Here is an 18,800-nt window from a genome sequence, read left to right on the forward strand (position 1 = left end):
AACCTTTAAATATGAGTAATTTTTACTTGTGTGAGTAGTTACACTGTAGTCAATGTATTGGAGTTAACTGAATTGTTTTCGTGAGTGAGGACTGCTCATGTAAGTAAGACGGTTGCAGGATTGGCCTTGTCTGTAGAATCCTTGGAAGAGGGCTCTTGGGTCTGATTCTGCTCCTTGATGCTTCTGGGAAGAGGTGGGGTCCACCTGACTGAGAAGGGAAAGAGCATCTTTGTGCACCAAGTAGTTAACCTAGTGAGGAGGATTTGAAATTAGGTTCAAAAGGGTCAGGCAGCAGAACCCAATAGATAAGCATAAAAAAAGGTGAATTTAATAGATGTTGGGAGGAACATGGAAAATTATGATAGGGTCATAGGAGCAATAAGAAGGAAATCAGTGGTGGAATCTGCTCATCTCAGAAGTCTATCTACAAATCCAAGGAGTATGGAGAATAAACAGGAAGAACTGGAAGTATTAGTACGTAAGCTAAATTATGACGTAATCTAAGGAACTTTCCCAGGTTGAGGTGTCAGTAGAGGAGGTTTTGGAACATATTGATAAATTAAACAGTAATCAGTCACCAGGACCAGATGGTATTCACTCAAGATTTCAAAAGGAACTCAAATACAAAATTGTAGAACTACTAACTGTGGTATGTAGCCCATTGCTTAAATCAGCGGCTGTACGAGATGGCTGGTAGATAGCTAATGTAATGCTGATTTTTAAAAAGGCTCCAGAGGTGATCCTGGCAATTACAGGCCAGTAAGCCTAACTTCAGTACCAGGCAAATTGGTTGAAACTATAGCAAAGAACAGAATTATCAGACATATAGATGAACATGATATGTTGGGGAAGCGTCAACATGGCCTTTGTAAAGGAAAATCATGCGTCACAAATCTATTAGAATTCTTTGAGGGGGTCAGCAAGAATGTGAACAAGACCACATCTTCTCTGCAACTCTATACCATCAGAGACATTTGATTGCTGAATTTTAGGTCAGTGGATAGAATGTACTTGGACTTTCAGAAAGCTTTTGGCAAGGTCCCTCACCGAGCAGTAATGGGATAAGAGGGAAGATCCTCTCATGGATCAGTAAGTGGTTAAAACATAGGAAACAAAGGGTAGGAATAAATGGCCAGTTTTCACAGTTCAGAGAGGTAAATAGTGAAGTACCCCGGGATCTGTACTGGAACTGGTGTTATTCAACATATTCATAAATGATCTGGAAAAAGGGGTGAACAGTGATATGGCAAAATTTGCAGACGATACAAAGGGATCTCACAAAACTGGGTGACTGTGCAACAAAATGCTAGATGAAATTCAGTGCTGATAAGTGCAAAGTAATAATGCACATTGGAAAAAATCCCAACTCTACATAAAAAATGATGGGGGGTCTAAATAAGCTGTTACCACTCAAGAAAGAGATCTTAGTGTCATAATGGACAGTTCTCTGAAAACATCTGTTCAATGTGCAGCAGGAGCAGCAGTCAAAATAGCTAACAGAATATTAGGAACCAATACGAAAGGGATAGATAGTAAGACAGAAAATGTCATAATTCCACTATATAAATCCATGGTACACCCACACCTTGAATATTGTGGGCAGTTCTGGTCGCCCCATCTCAAAAATATTAGATATTAGAGGAAGTACTTCTTCACACAATGCACAGACAATCTGTTGAACTCATTACCAAGAGATGTTGTGAAGGCCAGAAGTATAACTGGGTTCAAAAAAGAATTAGATTAATGGAAGATAGGTCCATCTATGGCTTTTAGTCAAAATGGTTAGGGATGCAACCCCATGCTCTGGGTGTCCATACAATACACCTACAACTGCCAAAAGCTAGGAATGGATGACACTCAAAATTGTCCTGTTCTGTTCATTCCCTCTGAAGTATCTGGCATAGGCCACTATCAGAGATAAGACACTGGGCTAGATGTTCCACTGATCTGACTCAGTGCGCCCATTCTTATGTTCTTTTCCATTGTATAACTTTTTCTCCTGGAAAATGTCCTTTAGAGTTCATTTCTGTGCTGTTGCTTTTCATATTAGTCCCGACCACTTTAGAATCATTCTAGCACTATACAATCCAAGAAACTACTTTAGTAACAAGAAAAGAGTTTGGGAAATTATTAGCATTCTTGCTGTCTCTAGAAAATGAACTGATGTACTTTCTCATATCAGAACTTCATGATTGTAACACAAATCTACATGTCCAAAAATATCCAATCTAAAAATAGAAAAAGAGCAATAAACAATAATAAGAATAATATGTGATTTGCTGGAGTTTGCTGCAGTACAGTTGCAAAATAAGACTCTAAAGCATATTCTAAATTCCTTGTTTTCTGTATTGATCCATAATATATTATTTCTTTTGCATAAGAGACCATGGCCTTAGAGTGGCTCTATTTCAATAGACTATAGCCTTAGGTTAGGCGCTGAGACTAACTTATCAAACCTAGAGTGAAGCAGTGAAGCAGACAGTTTGAATTTAGCTCACTTATGAATCTCCTTGCCAAGATTTTAGAATAAAAATTGAAGATATTTTTAAAAATGGGAATATAATAAAGTGAAGAAATGTACAGAAGCACATTATGAACCTGCCCTCCAGGCAAAATTCTGATTCTTCTTGTGGTTAGGGTGACCATATTTCCCTATGCTGAATACGGGACAATTGGTAAAATTATTTGTATTCAAGCGAGTTCAATGGCAATCATACAAATGTTCAAATTAACATAAAGTTGACTGAACCCCTCTTAAAAAGAAATACTGCGTAGTTGGATTCTGTTTATTTACCTTCTTACCTTTAAGGCTTTAGAGTTCACACTGGAAGGGGTGACACACACAACACTATCCCCCCCACACACACACGCGCACAGGGAGAGGTGACACACACACACACACACTCCCATACACCTCTCTCACACAGCAGGGGTGACCGACTGACCTGACCCTCTCTGCCCGGTGTTCTCCACCCTCCATGCCTGGCTGAGCCCCCAAGATGGACCTGCCTCTCCTGCTACCTAGCACTGTGTCTTCCTGAGGCAACACGTGGGGGGCATGCAGGGTCACATGCCCCCCTCCCCAGATTTCTGCCAGAGTTCACACCACAATGTGGCAAGCAGCAACCTTTGCGGGAGGGAAGGGATGGGAGCTGTGCGGGAGGGAAGGGATGCGCAGAGGAGGAGGAGTGGGGGAAGGGATGACCTGGCCAGGAAGGGGTTAAGCCCTAAAGATGCATTGTGAACAAGGGCTCAGGGAACCTGACTGCAGAGGCTTCAGCGAACCCAGCCAGAGAGGTGGCTCAGCAGAGGAGGGTGCCTAGGGGATGGAGCAGCCCCACGCTCCCTGGGGGCAAGACCCGGGGAGAGGGGTGGGTGAAGAGGTTGCTAAGCCCCTGCCCGTGGCTACTGTTGAACCCTCAGGTTTGGGGTGTGATCAGGCTAGAAATTGCTTCCTCCCTGCCACTCCAGATTCTTCCCTGTGCCAGCGCTCTGTGGGGCTTTGGCACATGCAGTGCTTGGCTCCCCCTGGCCAGTGCCCCCGACCAGAGGATCTTGGGCTTTCCTGGGGCACCAGCCCAGCCAGAGGCAGTGGGGGAAGGAAGGAGCCTGCCAGCCAGGCTGTTCGTGAGCTGAGCGCTCCGACCAGGGGCTGGGTCTCCGCACAGTGCTGGGAGCCGGAGGCGCCCCGCTGGGGGGGATATGGAGGAGCAGCAGGATTTGGGGGGAGGGCGAAAGGGCAAAGACGGCAAGAGGAGAAGCACGTAAAGGGCCGATGGGTGGGCAGCAGAGATGACAAACTGTCCGCCATCTGGCGCCTGCCCGCACTCACCGACCACCGCAGTTCACAGCGCACAGCCAGTGCCGGCCGGAAATGGGATGGGGGGCAGGGCCCTGCTGGCCCAGAGCAAGCACCCAGCGGGGTTGCGTTGAAGGACCAGCAGGGGGAATGGCATAGTCGCCCCCCCCACCAGCCTTGCACATCCACCCCCATCGTCGGTCACTGGACCCTCCCATTCAGCGCTGGGGGGCAAATGGCTGGCTAGCAGGGATCCGGCCAGCAGCAGGACCCGCCAGTACTGATGCGGGAGAGGGAGAAGACAGAAAATACAGGACAGTTTGCCCGTTTTTAAGAAAAAGTCGGGACATCTGCAGGAGGGCTTAACTACGGTACTGTTCCTTTAAAAATGGGACGTCTGGTCACCCTACTTGTGGTACCGCTAAAGATGGCGTTTGGGCTGTATTTGAGGTGCAGATCCACACAATAATTGAGTTAGTATGCAGCAAACATCAACTCTTGAGAAAGTGCATTTCCTGGCAATACAAGGACCTACCAGCTAGAACTAATGTTACACTTTATTACCTTATTCATTATAAATCTGTAGTAACAGCCTCTCATTGCAAAGAATAAAGAGTGGTGGTTATAAAACCCAGGACACAATCTCATCATAAATGCAACAGCTCTTTTTCTCTTGCATCCAGTGGACTCCGTGTGAAGTTGGGATCCATGCTCACAAAGGCTATGGGTCTGTAGAGTGAAATAAAGTCATAGGGCTAGATCTTCAACCGGTGTAAATTAACCTAGCTGCACTGAAGACAATGGAGCTACATGAGTTTACACCAGCTGAGGATCTAGCCCATAATACAGCTGATATTAGAATAATAACACTTAGTGTCTATATAGTGCTTTGCATGTTCACTGCACTGTACAGACATTAACTAATTTTTGTAATACCCCAGTAAAGGAGGCTGAATAAGCATCATCATCTTTATAAACATGGGGAAATTGAAACTGAGGAGCAGTAAAGTGTGTCTCCTTTCTTAGGAGATTTCAAAGATGGCTGATAGGTTGATGATAACCTATTAGCAACATGGAGTGTTTAGTCCTATTGTGGGTAGAGATTTGCGCATAGCTCCACTCTGTGACTCCCACTCTCATTGTGACTCTGGCTAGGCCTGAGAGGAAAGATAGAAGCCATGTCAGTGGGAACTCACTAAGCTCAGTCAGGTCTCTGAGGCCGGATAGCAGGATTCCATGGTTAGGTGTCTCAAATGTGGAGGAAAGGCCCAGCAATGTGAGAGTGCTTTAATGGCATTTGTCCAGGCCCACAAGGAGATCATCCCTCAGTGCCACCAGAGCAATCCTAGGAGAGTCCAGGATATTAGATGGAGTAAGAGGCAATTGTTGGTGAACTTCTCTTTTAGTGTACTAAGGAACAGGAGGTTAGATACTGAATGGTAAGGAGGTTATTTGCAACAAGTGCTGGTTTTGTAAGCATTGGCTGGATTATTGGCTGTAGGGTAAGTGATCAGATTTCCTTTTTACAGGAGGTGTTAAAGATCTCAGCTTGTAGGAGTCCCACGTGCTCTCAACTCTCCTTCACTAGCCAAAACATGTTCAGCATGGATCAGAGTTGCAGAGGAGAGTTTGGTTTTGCCGCAGTGCTTAGTACTTTCTTTCTGAATTGGCTGGACTCAGAGAGGGCACAGATAATTGATCTTTAGTGTTCTGAAAGGCCATGCTTAGCTGCTGAGATACAGGCTGATAGTTCCTCACAATGAAATGTACTGGGCTCCAGAGTTGATTTGAAGGCACTAGGGTTTATCAGGTCACTCACAGACTAGAATATTTCTTCAGGGTGTGATTTAGCATCTGCTGTTGTGAAAGAGAGGTGGGATTCCTTTGCTTCTCCCACAGGGAATAGGCTCTCAGGAGGAATTCAAATTGCTTTGCACTATCTTGGTAATTAAGATGATGTTTTCATTAGTTTCAGTTCACATGGTATTATTTTAATCTAGATATTTAAAGAAAGTGATTTTAGCAGATAATGGAATGTGGGCAGCACAATGCAAGCCTACGGGGAGCTCATTACCCTTTTCTCAGTTTACTGTAATTTCATCATTCATTAATTCTGCTTAAGCCTCCTTGCTGCTAGCATGTACAATGAGGCTACCTCTATTTTTCATCTTCATCAACAGGCCACTTTCCTTGTCTATGAAAAGGCAAAACATAATTATTGGTAGTATTGAATGATTTGAAAAAGTGAAAAGGAATGGAAGGACTCCCCAAGGAGGACACTTTCAAAAATGACTGACACAGCAAATAACGGTGCAGAGGATGAAGAAAAAGATCAGAGTTGATTCTCTTCTCACTTATGTTAGTGTAAATCAGTTGTAACTTCAATGGAGTTATATCAGGTTAAAGTTGGGGGGGGGGCGGGGAGAATCGAGCCCTACGTGTCCTAAAACATCCTGAATGATGATTTGATTCCTAGGCAGAGCTTTAGAATACTGAGTATGACCCTGTTCATCAACCCTTTATGCATGTGCTTAGCTGTCCTACTGAGTCCTACATTTGTCATCAGTACGTTGCACTCATGAGAAATATAGTTGTCTGATCTTCAATCCTTTCCCTCCTGACAAAGTGTGCTTCAACTCATATGAGCAGCTGATTCTACCATTAGGTCAAGGCTGGATATCTTTTTAAAAGATATGCTATAACTCAAACAGAAGTTCTGGTATTGATGCAGAAATTATTGGCTGGAGTTCTTTGTCCTGTGTTAGGACAGTGTAGGTCAGACTACATGATCGTAATGGTCCCTTCTGGCTTAAAAATCTACTAATCTCTCCTAGACTAAGTAAACCAAACCTTTCCTTCAACATCCTTCTGAAAATGCCCCAAATCCAGGTTTTGGGGTGCTTTGAACATCAGACTCCTGATCCCAAGATCTACTCTTGGGAATTGTAAACCCAGTTAGCTTGCTGTCCATGTCAGTATGCCAAGGAATTTGAGTTTAATGAGCTTCTTCCTCTGGAGTCCTGAGACTATTGGTTTCTGAAGTGGTGACATTGATGATGAGTTCTGTTTGCCAGATATTTTTAGAGTTGTCCTGATGTCCATAGGACCCAATTCTCTACTGCCTTGAACCAGGTGTGGTTATTCGTGCTTGTCCAAAATGAGTGTCAAACACAAGCCCCTACATAAGTGAATGGAGAGTTCTGGGTAGGTAGCATTTTACACCAATTTCACACACATGCAAATGACTTCATGAAGGTGCGAGGGAGAGGAGAGACAGGCCCCATACATGTTATCCATTTTAATAGTTATTGTTCCTAAGATAGGTCACATGTTGAGTTTTGTCTCTTGGTTAGCTTCGAACACAGGAAATCTATGGATCAGCCTGGTGCTATTATTAGTTCTTTAACAGGTGCAATGTGACATCAGGGTGATATGATTTCTATGTAGTGATGCAACAAGTAAACCCTAGATCCATTCAGGTGCCAGGAGAGTGTGGAAACTAATGGCTACAGGAGGGGGAAGACCTCTAGGGCTGGGGAGTTCTGACAATTGGACCTTGGTCCCCATGAGACTCACATGTGTTGGCCATTACTGGATTTTACTGCAACTGACAAGTGAATTTAGGGAAACAAAATAATGGTGAATGGGATTAGAGGGACTGGGTTTGAGGACTGACAGGAAATTCCCTCAAGTTTTGGGTTCAATTATATTATAGATCCTTAGAGGAGGCAAAGGAAAATTACTTTGACTCTGCAATAGACATCACAAAGGATCACCTACCTTGCTTAGCTGCTCAGAATAGCAAGCAATCTGTTTCACTTAGATTATCTCTACCCTGAGGCAACCTTGTTTGTACATTATGGGCAACTTTCTATCATGCCTAAGAAAATCAGTCATACTAGAACCAGCCTTTCTTACACCAGGAAGATGGTGTCAACAGGTGAGTGCTTGAACATTAGTCTGTGTAATTAATGTTTTTGAATGATGGATGCCAGACAGCTTTCTGCACTGATGACAGCAGATCTATCAACTCTTCTTGATATCAGCAATCATGAGAGAGATACTGGACTAGCCAGATTAGGCAAGATAATTTACAAGTAATTCTGTTAGTTTCTCTTAGGTAGTTTTCAGTTGCTGGTGATTAGTAATTACTCGCCCCCTCGGGACTGCTACAGTGGTCGTTTTTATCAGCATTTCTGGTCTATGGCAATGTCAGTGTTTTAAAAATGTGCGGCTCAAATTCTGAAAAGCGCATGCATAATTTCCATATGCCCAGTATATTCATGCAAATGCTTGGATGGTAAACACCACCCCAGCCTATTTGCATGAACTGGGGGATTTGCGCACCTACAGCAATCATGTGCATGGCTGAAGTAAATTGTGTACAGTTGCGGTGTCTTTTAGCTGCACAGATGATTACATGACTTATTTTTCTACTATTGTTTATGTCTGTTTTGTGTCTCATTTGCAGTCAGTGGGATGAAAACATGTCTGATAGTACCATTCCTTTCAACTTCCTAGAGAAAAATAATGGCTCAGAACTAAGGAACGTAAGTCAAGTTGCTAAAGTCTGTGTTCTCTTGTTAGTGAGATAGCTTAGCTGCAAATCTGCTGAAACTTGTAAGTGGGTGGTATCAAGTAACTGCAATGGTCCCTTAGGCCTGGTCTACACTACGACTTTAATTCGGATTTATCAGCTTTAATTCGAATTAACCCTGTAACCGTCCACACAACGACGCTAGTTAATTCGATGTAAAGGGCCCTTTAAATCGATTTCTGTACTCCACCCCAACGAGCGGAGTAGTGCCAAAATCGATTTTAACAATTCGAATTAGGGTTAGTGTGGCCGCAATTCGATGGTATTGGCCTCCGGGAGCTATCCCACAGTGCATCATTGTGACCGCTCTGGACAGCAATCTGAACTCGGATGCACTGGCCAGGTAGACAGGAAAAGCCCCGCGAACATTTGAATTTCATTTCCTGTTTGCACAGCGTGGAGAGCACAGGTGACCACAGATACCTCATCAGCACAGGTAACCATGCAGGCTGATAATCGAAAAAGAGCACCAGCATGGACCGTGAGGGAGGTACTGGATCTGATCGCTGTATGGGGAGAGGATTCAGTGCTTGCAGAACTTCGTTCTAAAAGACGAAATGCAAAAATTTTTGAAAAAATCTCCAAGGGCATGATGGAGAGAGGCCACAATAGGGACTCAGATCAGTGCCGCGTGAAAGTCAAGGAACTCAGACAAGCCTATCAGAAAACAAAGGAGGCAAACGGTCGCTCCGGGTCAGAGCCGCGGACATGCCGCTACTACGCCGAGCTGCATGCAATTCTAGGGGGGGCTGCCACCACTAACCCACCTGTGTTCGTGGATTCTGGGTCGGGGATAGTCTCGACGCCTGAGGATTCTGCCGATGGGGTAGAGGAGGAGGAGGAGGAGGAGGATGAGCTTGCAGAGAGCACACAGCACTCCATTCTCCCCAACAGCCAGGATCTTTTTATCACCCTGACTGAAGTACCCTCCCAAGCCTCCCAAGCCTCCCAAGCCAGTACCCAAGACTCTGACCCCATGGAAGGCACCTCAGGTGAGTTTACCTTTTAAAATATAAAACTTGTTTTAAAAGCAAACGGTTTTTAATGATTACTTTGCCTGACTTTGCATTCGCGGTCAGTTCAGCTACTGGAAAAGTCTGTAGCTATTGGAAAAGTCTGTTAACGTGTCTGGGGATGGAGCGGAAATCCTCCAGGGACATCTCAATGAAGCTCTCCTGGAGGTACTCCGAAAGCCTTGCCAGAAGGTTTCTGGGCAGTGCATCTTTATTCCCTCCTCCATGGTAGGACACTTGACCACGCCATGCTTGCAGCAAGTAATCTGGTATCATTGCCTGACAAAGCCTGGCAGCGTATGGTCCCGGTGTTTGCTGGCATTCAAGCAACATCCGTTCTTTATCTTCTTGTGTAATCCTCAGGAGAGTGATATCACTCCTGGTAACCTGGTTGAAATACGGGAACTTAATTAAGGGGACAGAGGTGGCCGTTCCTACTGGGCTGTTTGCCTGTGGCGGAAAATAAATCCTTCCCTGCAGTTAGCCAAGCGCAGATGGGAAATTGGCCCTGAGTTTTTCGCGTTTGGCTAGCAGGGATCTTCCCTGTTACCAGCCACGCGGTGGGGGGAGGGGTACTGTGATCATCCCAGAGAATTCATGGCGAGGGGGGGGGGCAGCGGTGGGGGGGGGATTAGTTTGGTGCCTGTAGGGATCTTCCCTGATACCAGCCACGCGGTGGGGGGGGAGGGGTACCGTGGTTAGTTTGTTTTCTGGTGCTGCTGAATGTTAACAGAAAAACCGCAGCACTCTACTTGCCCAGACAAGCCCCACCACACTCCCCCCCCCCCCCAACTGGCTGAGATTGGCCAGGCTTCTGCAGCACTCTACAAGCTATGCTTGGTATGTGGGAAAGTAGGGCGCAGAAGCTGTAAGAGAATGGCTTACCATGGCTGCATGCAAGCAGAATTCTGTTGCCCAAGACCTGTGATCTCTAGCAGCAAAGCCACAGGCACTCAGCATTAAGAGGCAAAATGCGACCTTGCACAGAAATCACATGTGCTATGTAATGTGAACAGTGTTGGTCACCGTGAAAGAGTATAAGCATTGTTCTGCAAAATGTAGCTTTTAAAACAATTCTCTCTTTTTTCCCCTCCCTACAGCAGCTGCAAATTCCTCAAGCCTCCCTCCTCCATCCCGAAGGTTATCACAGATAAGGCGTCGTAAGAAGAAGACGCGAGAAGAGATGTTTTCTGAAATTATGCAATCCAGCAGGAGTGACAGAGCTCATCTGAATGAGTGGAAGGAAACAGTTTCAAAGTATAGGAAAGAAGTCAGTGAACGTGAGGAGAGGAGGGACCAACGTGAGGACATGAGGGACCAACGTGAGGAGAGGAGAGACCAACGTGAGGAGAGGAGAGACGCTCGAGATGAGAGGTGGCGTCAGGAAGACCAGAGGATGAAGGAAGCAACGCTGGGGCTGCTCCAGCGTCTGGTGGAGGTTCAGGAACGGCTGCTGGAAAACAGACTGCCGCTTCAGCCCCTGTTCCACCCTCCCCCCTCCCCATGTTCCGTATCCTCCTCACCCAGACGTGTAAGAACGCGGGGGGGGAGGCTCCGTACACCTTCCCATTCCACCCCAGTAGACAGCCCAAGCAAAAGGCTGTCATTTTTTTAACCTTTTCTTTGTGGCTTTTTCCTTCCCAGTAATCCTCCTCCCAAATACCACCCGGGTTCCCTCCCTCTTTTTCTAATCTATTAATAAAGAATAAATGATTTTTAAATGATAGTGACTTTATTTGGTTTGAAAGAAAGCTGGGGGAAGGGGGAGGGTGGGTTCCTTACAGAAAATCAGTCAATAAAGGGGGCGGGTTTTCATGAAGGAGAAACAAACAGATATTTCACACTGTAGCCTGGCCAGCCATGAAACTGGTTTTTAAAGCTTCTCTGATGCACACCGCTTCATGGTGTGCTCTTCTAATCGCCCTGGTGTCTGGCTGCGCGTAATCAGCAGCCAGGCGATTTGCCTCAGCCTCCCACCCTGCCATAAAGGTCTCCCCCTTACTTTCACAGAGATTGTGGAGCACACAGCAAGCAGAAATAACAATGGGGAGATTTCTTTGGCTGAGGTCAGAGCGAGTCAATAATGATCTCCAGCGGCCTTTTAAACGGCCAAATGCACATTCTACCACCATTCTGCACTTGCTTAGCCTGTAGTTAAACAGCTCCTGACTCCTGTCCAGGCTGCCTGTGTATGGCTTCATGAGCCATGGCATTAAGGGGTAGGCTGGGTCCCCAAGAATAACTATGGGCATTTCAACATCCCCAACGGTTATTTTCTGGTCCGGAAAGTAAGTCCCTTGCTGCAGCCCTTTAAACAGAGTTGTGTTCCTGAAGACGCGAGCGTCATGAACCCTTCCCGCCCAGCCCGCATTGATGTTGGTGAAACGTCCCTTGTGATCCACAAGTGCTTGCAGCACCATTGAAAAGTACCCCTTGCGGTTTATGTACTCGGTGGCTTGGTGCTCCGGTGCCAAGATAGGGATATGGGTTCCGTCTATCGCCCCACCACAGTTAGGGAATCCCATTGCAGCAAAGCCATCCACTATGGCCTGCACATTTCCCAGAGTCACAAACTTTCGTAGCAGCACCTGAGTGATTGCTTTGGCTACTTGCATCACAGCAGCCCCCACAGTAGATTTTCCCACTCCAAATTGATTCCCGACTGACCGGTAGCTGTCTGGCGTTGCAAGCTTCCACAGGGCTATCGCCACGCGCTTCTCAACTGTGAGGGCTGCTCTCATCTTGGTATTCTGGCGTTTCAAGGCAGGGGACAGCAAGTCACAAAGTTCCATGAAAGTGCCCTTACGCATGCGAAAGTTCCGCAGCCACTGGGAATCGTCCCAGACCTGCAACACTATGCGGTCCCACCAGTCTGTGCTTGTTTCCCTTGCCCAGAATCGGCGTTCCATGTTTAGAATCTGCCCCATTAACAACATGATCTCCAAAGCACCGGGGCCTGTGGTTTCACTGAATTCTGTATCCGTGTCCGTGTCCATGTCCTCATCATGCTTGTCGCTGCGCTGCCGCTGCCGCTGCCTCCTCTCCTCGTTTTTCTGGTCCTGGCTCAGCATAAACTCCACGAGAACGCGCGAGGTGTTTACAATATTCATGAGTGCTGTCTTGACCTCAGCGGGCTCCATGCTTGCCGTGGTATGGAGTCTGCAGTGTTCACCCACCCAGGAAAAAAGGCGCGAAAATGGTTGTCTGCCGTCCGTTGCTTTCATGCAGGGAGGGAGGGAGGGAGGGAGGAAGTGAGGCTGTACCCAGAACCACCTGCGACGATGTTTTTTGTCCCATCAGGCACTGGGATCTTAACCCACAATCCCAATGGGCGCGGGAGACTGCGGGAACTATGGGATAGCTATGGAATTGCTACCCACAGTGCAACGGTGCAGAAATCGACGCTAGCCCCAGTACTTGGACGCACACCACCGAATTAATGTGCTAGTGTGGCCGCATTCATTTCGACTTTATACAACCTGTTTCTCAAATCCGAATTATCTAAATTCGGATTAATCCCGTAGTGTAGACATACCCTTAGATCTGCATCTTGTTTCAATGACAATATGATGGCACAAATCCATGCATCCTGTTCCTCTTCTGCAGCAGGGATGTTAATTTTTGATTCACTCCCTTGCAGTGTATATGGTGTAGAGACCTAATTTTCAGTTGAAATTCTCCATCAGTCACAACCAGGTTTGTTCCCTTGCTGGAATCATAGAACTGGAAGGGACCTCGAGAGGTCATCTAGTCCAGTCCCCTGCACCTGTGGCAGGACTAAGTATTATCTAGAACATCCCTAACAGGTGTTTGTCACCCACTCTTAAAAAGCTCCAATGATGGAGATTTCACAGCCTCCCTAGGCAATTTATTCCAGTGCTGAACCACCCTCATAGTTAGGAAGTTTTTCCTATGTCCAATCTAAACCGCCCTTGATGCAGTTTAAGCCCATTGCTTCTTGTCCTGTCCTCAGAGGTTAAGAAAAACAATTTTTCTTCCTCCTCCTTGTACAACCTTTTCCATACTTGAAAACTGTTATGTCCCCTCTCAGTCTTCTCTTTTCCAGACTAAACAAACCATTTTTTTTCAATCTTCCCTCATAGGTCATGTTTTCTAGACCTTTAATCATTTTTGTCGCTCTTCTCTGGACTCTCTCCAATTTGTCCACATCCTTCCTGAAATCTGGCACCCAGAACTGGACACAATATGCCAGTTGAGGCCTAATCAGCGTGGAGTAGATCGGAAGAATTACTTCTCGTGTCTTGTTTATAACACTCTTGCTAATACATCTCAGAATGATGTTCGCTTTTTTTGCAACAGCATTACACTGTTGACTCATATTTAGCTTATGGTCCACTAGCTGCAGATCCCTTTCTGCAGTACTCCTTCCTAGGCAGTCATTTCCCATTTTGTCTGTGTGCAACTGATTGTTCCTTCCTAAGTGGAGTACTTTGCATTTGTCCTTATTGAATTTCATCCTATTTACTTCAGACCATTTCTCCAGTTTGTCCAGATCATTTTGAATTTTAATCCTATCCTCCAAAGCACTTGCAACCCCTCCCAACCACTTATAAAGTTTGGTATCATCCGCAAACTTTATAAGTGTACTCTGTGTGCCATTATCTAAATAATTGATGAAGATATTGAACTGAACCAGACCCAGAACTGATCCCTGAGGGACCCCACTCATTATGCCCTTCTAGCATGACTGTGAACCACTGATTACTACTCTCTGGGAATGGTTTTCCAACCAGTTTTGCACACATCTTATAGTAGCTCCATCTAGGTTGCATTTCCCTAGTTTGTTTATGAGAAGGTCATGCAAGACAGTATCAAAAGCTTTACTAAAGTCAAGATCAGATACCACGCTTGTCTACCACTTCTCCCCTATCTACAAGGCTTGTTACCCTGTCAAAGAGAGCTATCAGGTTGGTTTGACATTATTTGTTTTTGACAAATCCATGCTGACTGTTACTTATTACCTTATTATCTTCTAGATGTTTGCAAATTGATTGCTTAATTATTTGCTCCATTATCTTTCTGGGTACTGAAGTTGAGCTGACTAGTCTGTAATTCCCTGGGTTTTCCTTATTTCCCTTTTTATAGATTGGCACTATATTTGCCCTATTCCAGTCTTCTGGAATCTCTCCCATCTTCCCTGACTTTTCAAACATAATTGCTAACAGCTCAGATATCTCCTCTGTCAGCTCCTTGAGTATTCTAGGATGCATTTCATCAGGCCCTGGTGACTTGATGACATCTAATTTGTCCAAGTAATTTTTAACTTACTCTTTCCCTATTTTAGCCTCTTCTGATCCTACCCCATTTTCACTGGCATTCACTATGTTAGATGTCCAATCACCACCAACCTTCTTGGTGAAAACCATAACAAAGAAGTCATTAAGCACCTCTGCCATTTCCACATTTCCTGTTGTTATTTCCCCCTCCCCCGCCCCTGTCCTTGATCTTCCTCTTCCACAGAATGTTTCTGTGTGATAAAGGCTGGGTTTATCATTCGCTGTATAAGTTTTTATCTATGGTCAAAGGAATACCAATGTAATTCTTATGCAGAATGTTTGTTTGTCCATAGGCTGAAATGCATGTAGTCCAAATTCTGCCCGCAGTTATGCCTGTGCATAAGATTCCCCTGCCTGGTGAGTCCTCTCTCTGGCTAGTGAGGCAGAGCGGGTGTTGTAGAACTAGAAGAAAAATACTAGACTGGGGTTCAGGAGAAGTGGGTTCAATTTCTAGCTCTGCTACAGACTTAGGATGTGATCTTGGGCAAGTCACTTTCTCTATGGGCCATAGTGTTCTTATCTGAAAAAGGGGGGTCCTATTCCTGTAATACAGATGAGTGTTGAGGATAAAATTCATTAATGACTGTAAGGTGCTCACATACAATGGCCATAGAAGAACCTAGAAAGACAACCAGGGAGCGCTCTCCCTCTGTTTGTGGCTTCCATACTCCCAAAGTTATTATAAACCCTGGTAATATCTTTTGGCATGAGAGACAGACACACTGGTTGGGACATTATATTACAAGATAAAGTATCGTCAGATCTTGACTTTGCAACCGACCTCCCAAATCCACAGGGAGTGCTACAATGGAAATGCTGAATTTCACTCGTTTGCAAATGATCTTTGAATGAAAGGGGAGGAAGTGAACACTGATGGTTAGATTGTGGTTTCAAGCCACGGACACCAGGATTACAAAAGCTTTGGAGAAACAAGATGATATTTATCTGAAACACAGTTTCCACACAATTCTAGTGCCAGAATGTGCCTGGAATATGTTAAAGTGATGTTTGCATTAAATGCATGTTGGAGTGAGTTGAGGAGGGAATGCTGGCTCAGCCCAAACTCCTTCTGGGGTTCAGGGCAGCACATGCCAGAGTAGCAACTTCATCATTTGAAAGGGTGCAGTGACCACTTCCCTCTTCTCTGGTTCTGCTTTGCTTACTGATGCCAGGGGGTGGGCAGCGCTGGGAGACCAGTCAGCATGCTTATGGAGTGCAAAGACTCCACAGGGAGGAAGATCCATGTACCCTCTTCTCCAACCCCATGCAGGGGAGACAAAGGCTATGTCTACACTACCGCAGTAAGTTGACCTAAGTTACGCAACTCCAGCTACGTGAATAACGTAGCTGCAGTCGACATAGCTTAGGTCGACTTACTGTGGTGTCTACACCACGCTGGGTCGACGGGAGACACTCTCCTGACGACTTTACTTACTCCTCTTGTTCTCGGTGTAGTATCGGGGTCGACCAGAGAGTGCTCTGCTGTCAATTTAGCGGGTCTTCACTAGACCTGCTAAATCAACCCCGGTGCATCGATTGCCTGAGCGTCGATTCCACGGTAGTGTAGACATAGCCAAAGATGTGCACTTAATGGGACTGAGAAGAAGCAAAGACATAACCCAGTTATCAAACCCCAGCTCTGGGAACCTCTGACTTTCCTTGATTTGTTCTTTTTTGAGCTGGAACTGAACTGTATTTGAGGGTGCACACAATATTTATTTCAGATGTCAGGTCTGCAGGTCTTCATCCACAAGCTTCAGCTAAAGATGAAGTCCCACAGTCATTACTTAGGAGAAACTCCCATTTTGCCTGAGCAAAAGACTGCACAATGTGGAGCTTAGCGTGCACTTCCAAGTTTTGGATCTGAGCTGGTGAAAACACGTGTTCTGCCATTTCCCCCCTTTACACTATTTCAAATAGCCAATAGCAACTTCTTAGCGCCAGATCATGGGCCAGCTGTATGCAGTCATGCAGGGACATTTGAGGAAGTAAGCCCTCCCCACTTGTGTTACCACATTGCTTGGAGGCACAAGGAGCAGAGCAGGGGCTGTGTGCCCAGTAGTTCTCCTACCTCCTTACGTAAGTGGCTGGAGAGCAGATGTAAGGGGTGGTAAGTGGTGGATCCATGGCTCTACCCTCTAACTGCACCAACCAGTATAAGAGTCAGTACCAGACATTCTAACTCCGCTGGGATGCTCATAATGTGTCACAGCTTGGTCACGGCTAGAAGCAAAGAGACCATCTAGAATAAGTAAATTAAGGCCTGTTGTAAATCAGCACTTGAGCTGGTTTATCCAGAGAAGAGTATGACAAAACTATACACTATCAAAAAAGCTGAAATATAAGCACAGCATAAATACTATAATTCACAGAACTTATTAGGCACTGAAATTCTTATATCTCGTTTCCTTGACAAATGACGCGACAAGAGCAGAAAATGGCTAATATGAATCTTGTTTCATGACTGCGGTTGCAATGGTTATAGGACATGGTGTAAATTTAACCCATTCCTGTTGTGGAGTGCTGTCCAGGAAGACTCTGTCTGTAGGAGCTGCGTGCAGCAAATGTAGGATTTGTTAAGAAATGGGTCTTACAATTTTTGTTCATAAATTGTTTTCAGGCTTTTTGTTTAGCAGATGTAATGTGCAATGTTCAAGGTTATAGAACATGAACATTTCTGCTTTCACGAAACATTGACAACCCTGACAGGCCCCAAAGAAACAGATACGGGTTTCAGAACTGCCTGCCCGTTGTGGGACGCGTGTGAAGGGAGAGAGCTCACTCAGGTGCACTGGAAACATAGCCCTACTTTGTAGAATAGGCCTGTGAAACTTTTGAAGAATCTGACACTGCTCTGGGTTTGTAATGAAAACAGCTGGTGGGATACCATAAAACCGCTGGATCTGTTTAAGGTATTTATATGACTCCCCTTACTGAAGTACGTGAGCACCTCACAGGCTTTAATGTATTTTACCTCACAACACCCCTGTGAGAGTAGGCAGTGCTATTAACCCCGTTTTACAGCTGGCCATAGAGAGTAAATCAATGGTAGTTAGGTGCCTAAATAATGGTGAGGATCTGGGCTTGAGTGACTTTCCCAAGGTCACACAGGGAGGCTGTAGCAGAGCAGGGAGTTGAATGCAGCCTCCCAAATCTCAGGTAAGTGCCCCAACAACGAGATCATTCTTTCTGTCATCAGCTGCTCTGCACTTTCACAGCTCCACTGAAATCAGTGGAACTGCGCTGATTTATACCAGGAGAGGATCTGGCCCAGTGTGAACAAACATCCGTTTGAATTTCAATAGCCTGTTCAGTGTGACCATGTTGACGAAAGCGCTATTCACAGTCTATTATTTGTTATATTCCCACTCAAAGTTTCAGCCATCCAATCAGGGAGAAGAAACAATATCATGTGACGTCAGTGACCAATGAGTAAAAAATAGCTGAAGTGAAATTCACAAATAAGTCATGGACTGAAATCTGTCCATCCAACCTCTGTTGGTGAATGCTTATGGATAATACCTACATTCACACCAGTCAGGATTGTTTCATGAATGATTCATGAACAGAAAAAGGACTGAATTCCTCTGATCACTTATTTGCAATGACTATTATGGCCATTTATAGGACCAACCTGCTTCTGAGATTGTTGAAAAATTTTGCACGGCTCCATGTCAGTGTGAAACTCCAAGCAAATTTATAAAGGCAGAACATAATTGCTCAAGTCAGGCCAGGACAGTAACCTGTCTATAATGTACTCTTAGTAAAGTGAAATGCAGTAAGAACTTTAGTTTTAAATCTCATCTGAAAGATGCAGGAGTACTTGTGGCACCTTAGAGACTAACAAATTTATTAGAGCATAAGCTTTCGTGGACTACAGCCCACTTCTTCGGATGCATATAGAATGGAACATATATTGAGGAGATATATATACACACATACAGAGAGCATAAACAGGTGGGAGTTGTCTTACCAACTCTGAGAGGCCAATTAATTAAGAGAAAAAAAACGTTTGAAGTGATAATCAAGATAGCCCAGTACAGACAGTTTGATAAGAAGTGTGAGCATACTTACAAGGGGAGATAGAAGCTCTA

General features: G+C 45.1%; 1 protein-coding gene across 1 annotated transcript; it reads left to right on the top strand.

Annotated features, from left to right (window-relative positions):
- The first annotated feature begins 8,453 nt into the window (after nt 1-8,453).
- Nucleotides 8,454-11,130, top strand: LOC135981257 (myb/SANT-like DNA-binding domain-containing protein 2). Its single transcript, XM_065582724.1, has 2 exons — nt 8,454-9,388; nt 10,510-11,130. The coding sequence occupies exons 1-2, from the start codon at nt 8,839-8,841 to the stop codon at nt 11,022-11,024; spliced, it is 1,065 nt and encodes a 354-aa protein (XP_065438796.1). The 5' UTR covers nt 8,454-8,838; the 3' UTR covers nt 11,025-11,130.
- Nucleotides 11,131-18,800: the final 7,670 nt, after the last annotated feature.

Source organism: Chrysemys picta, chromosome 2 (assembly GCF_011386835.1).
Source record: "Chrysemys picta bellii isolate R12L10 chromosome 2, ASM1138683v2, whole genome shotgun sequence".
Taxonomy (NCBI): Eukaryota; Metazoa; Chordata; order Testudines; family Emydidae; genus Chrysemys; species Chrysemys picta.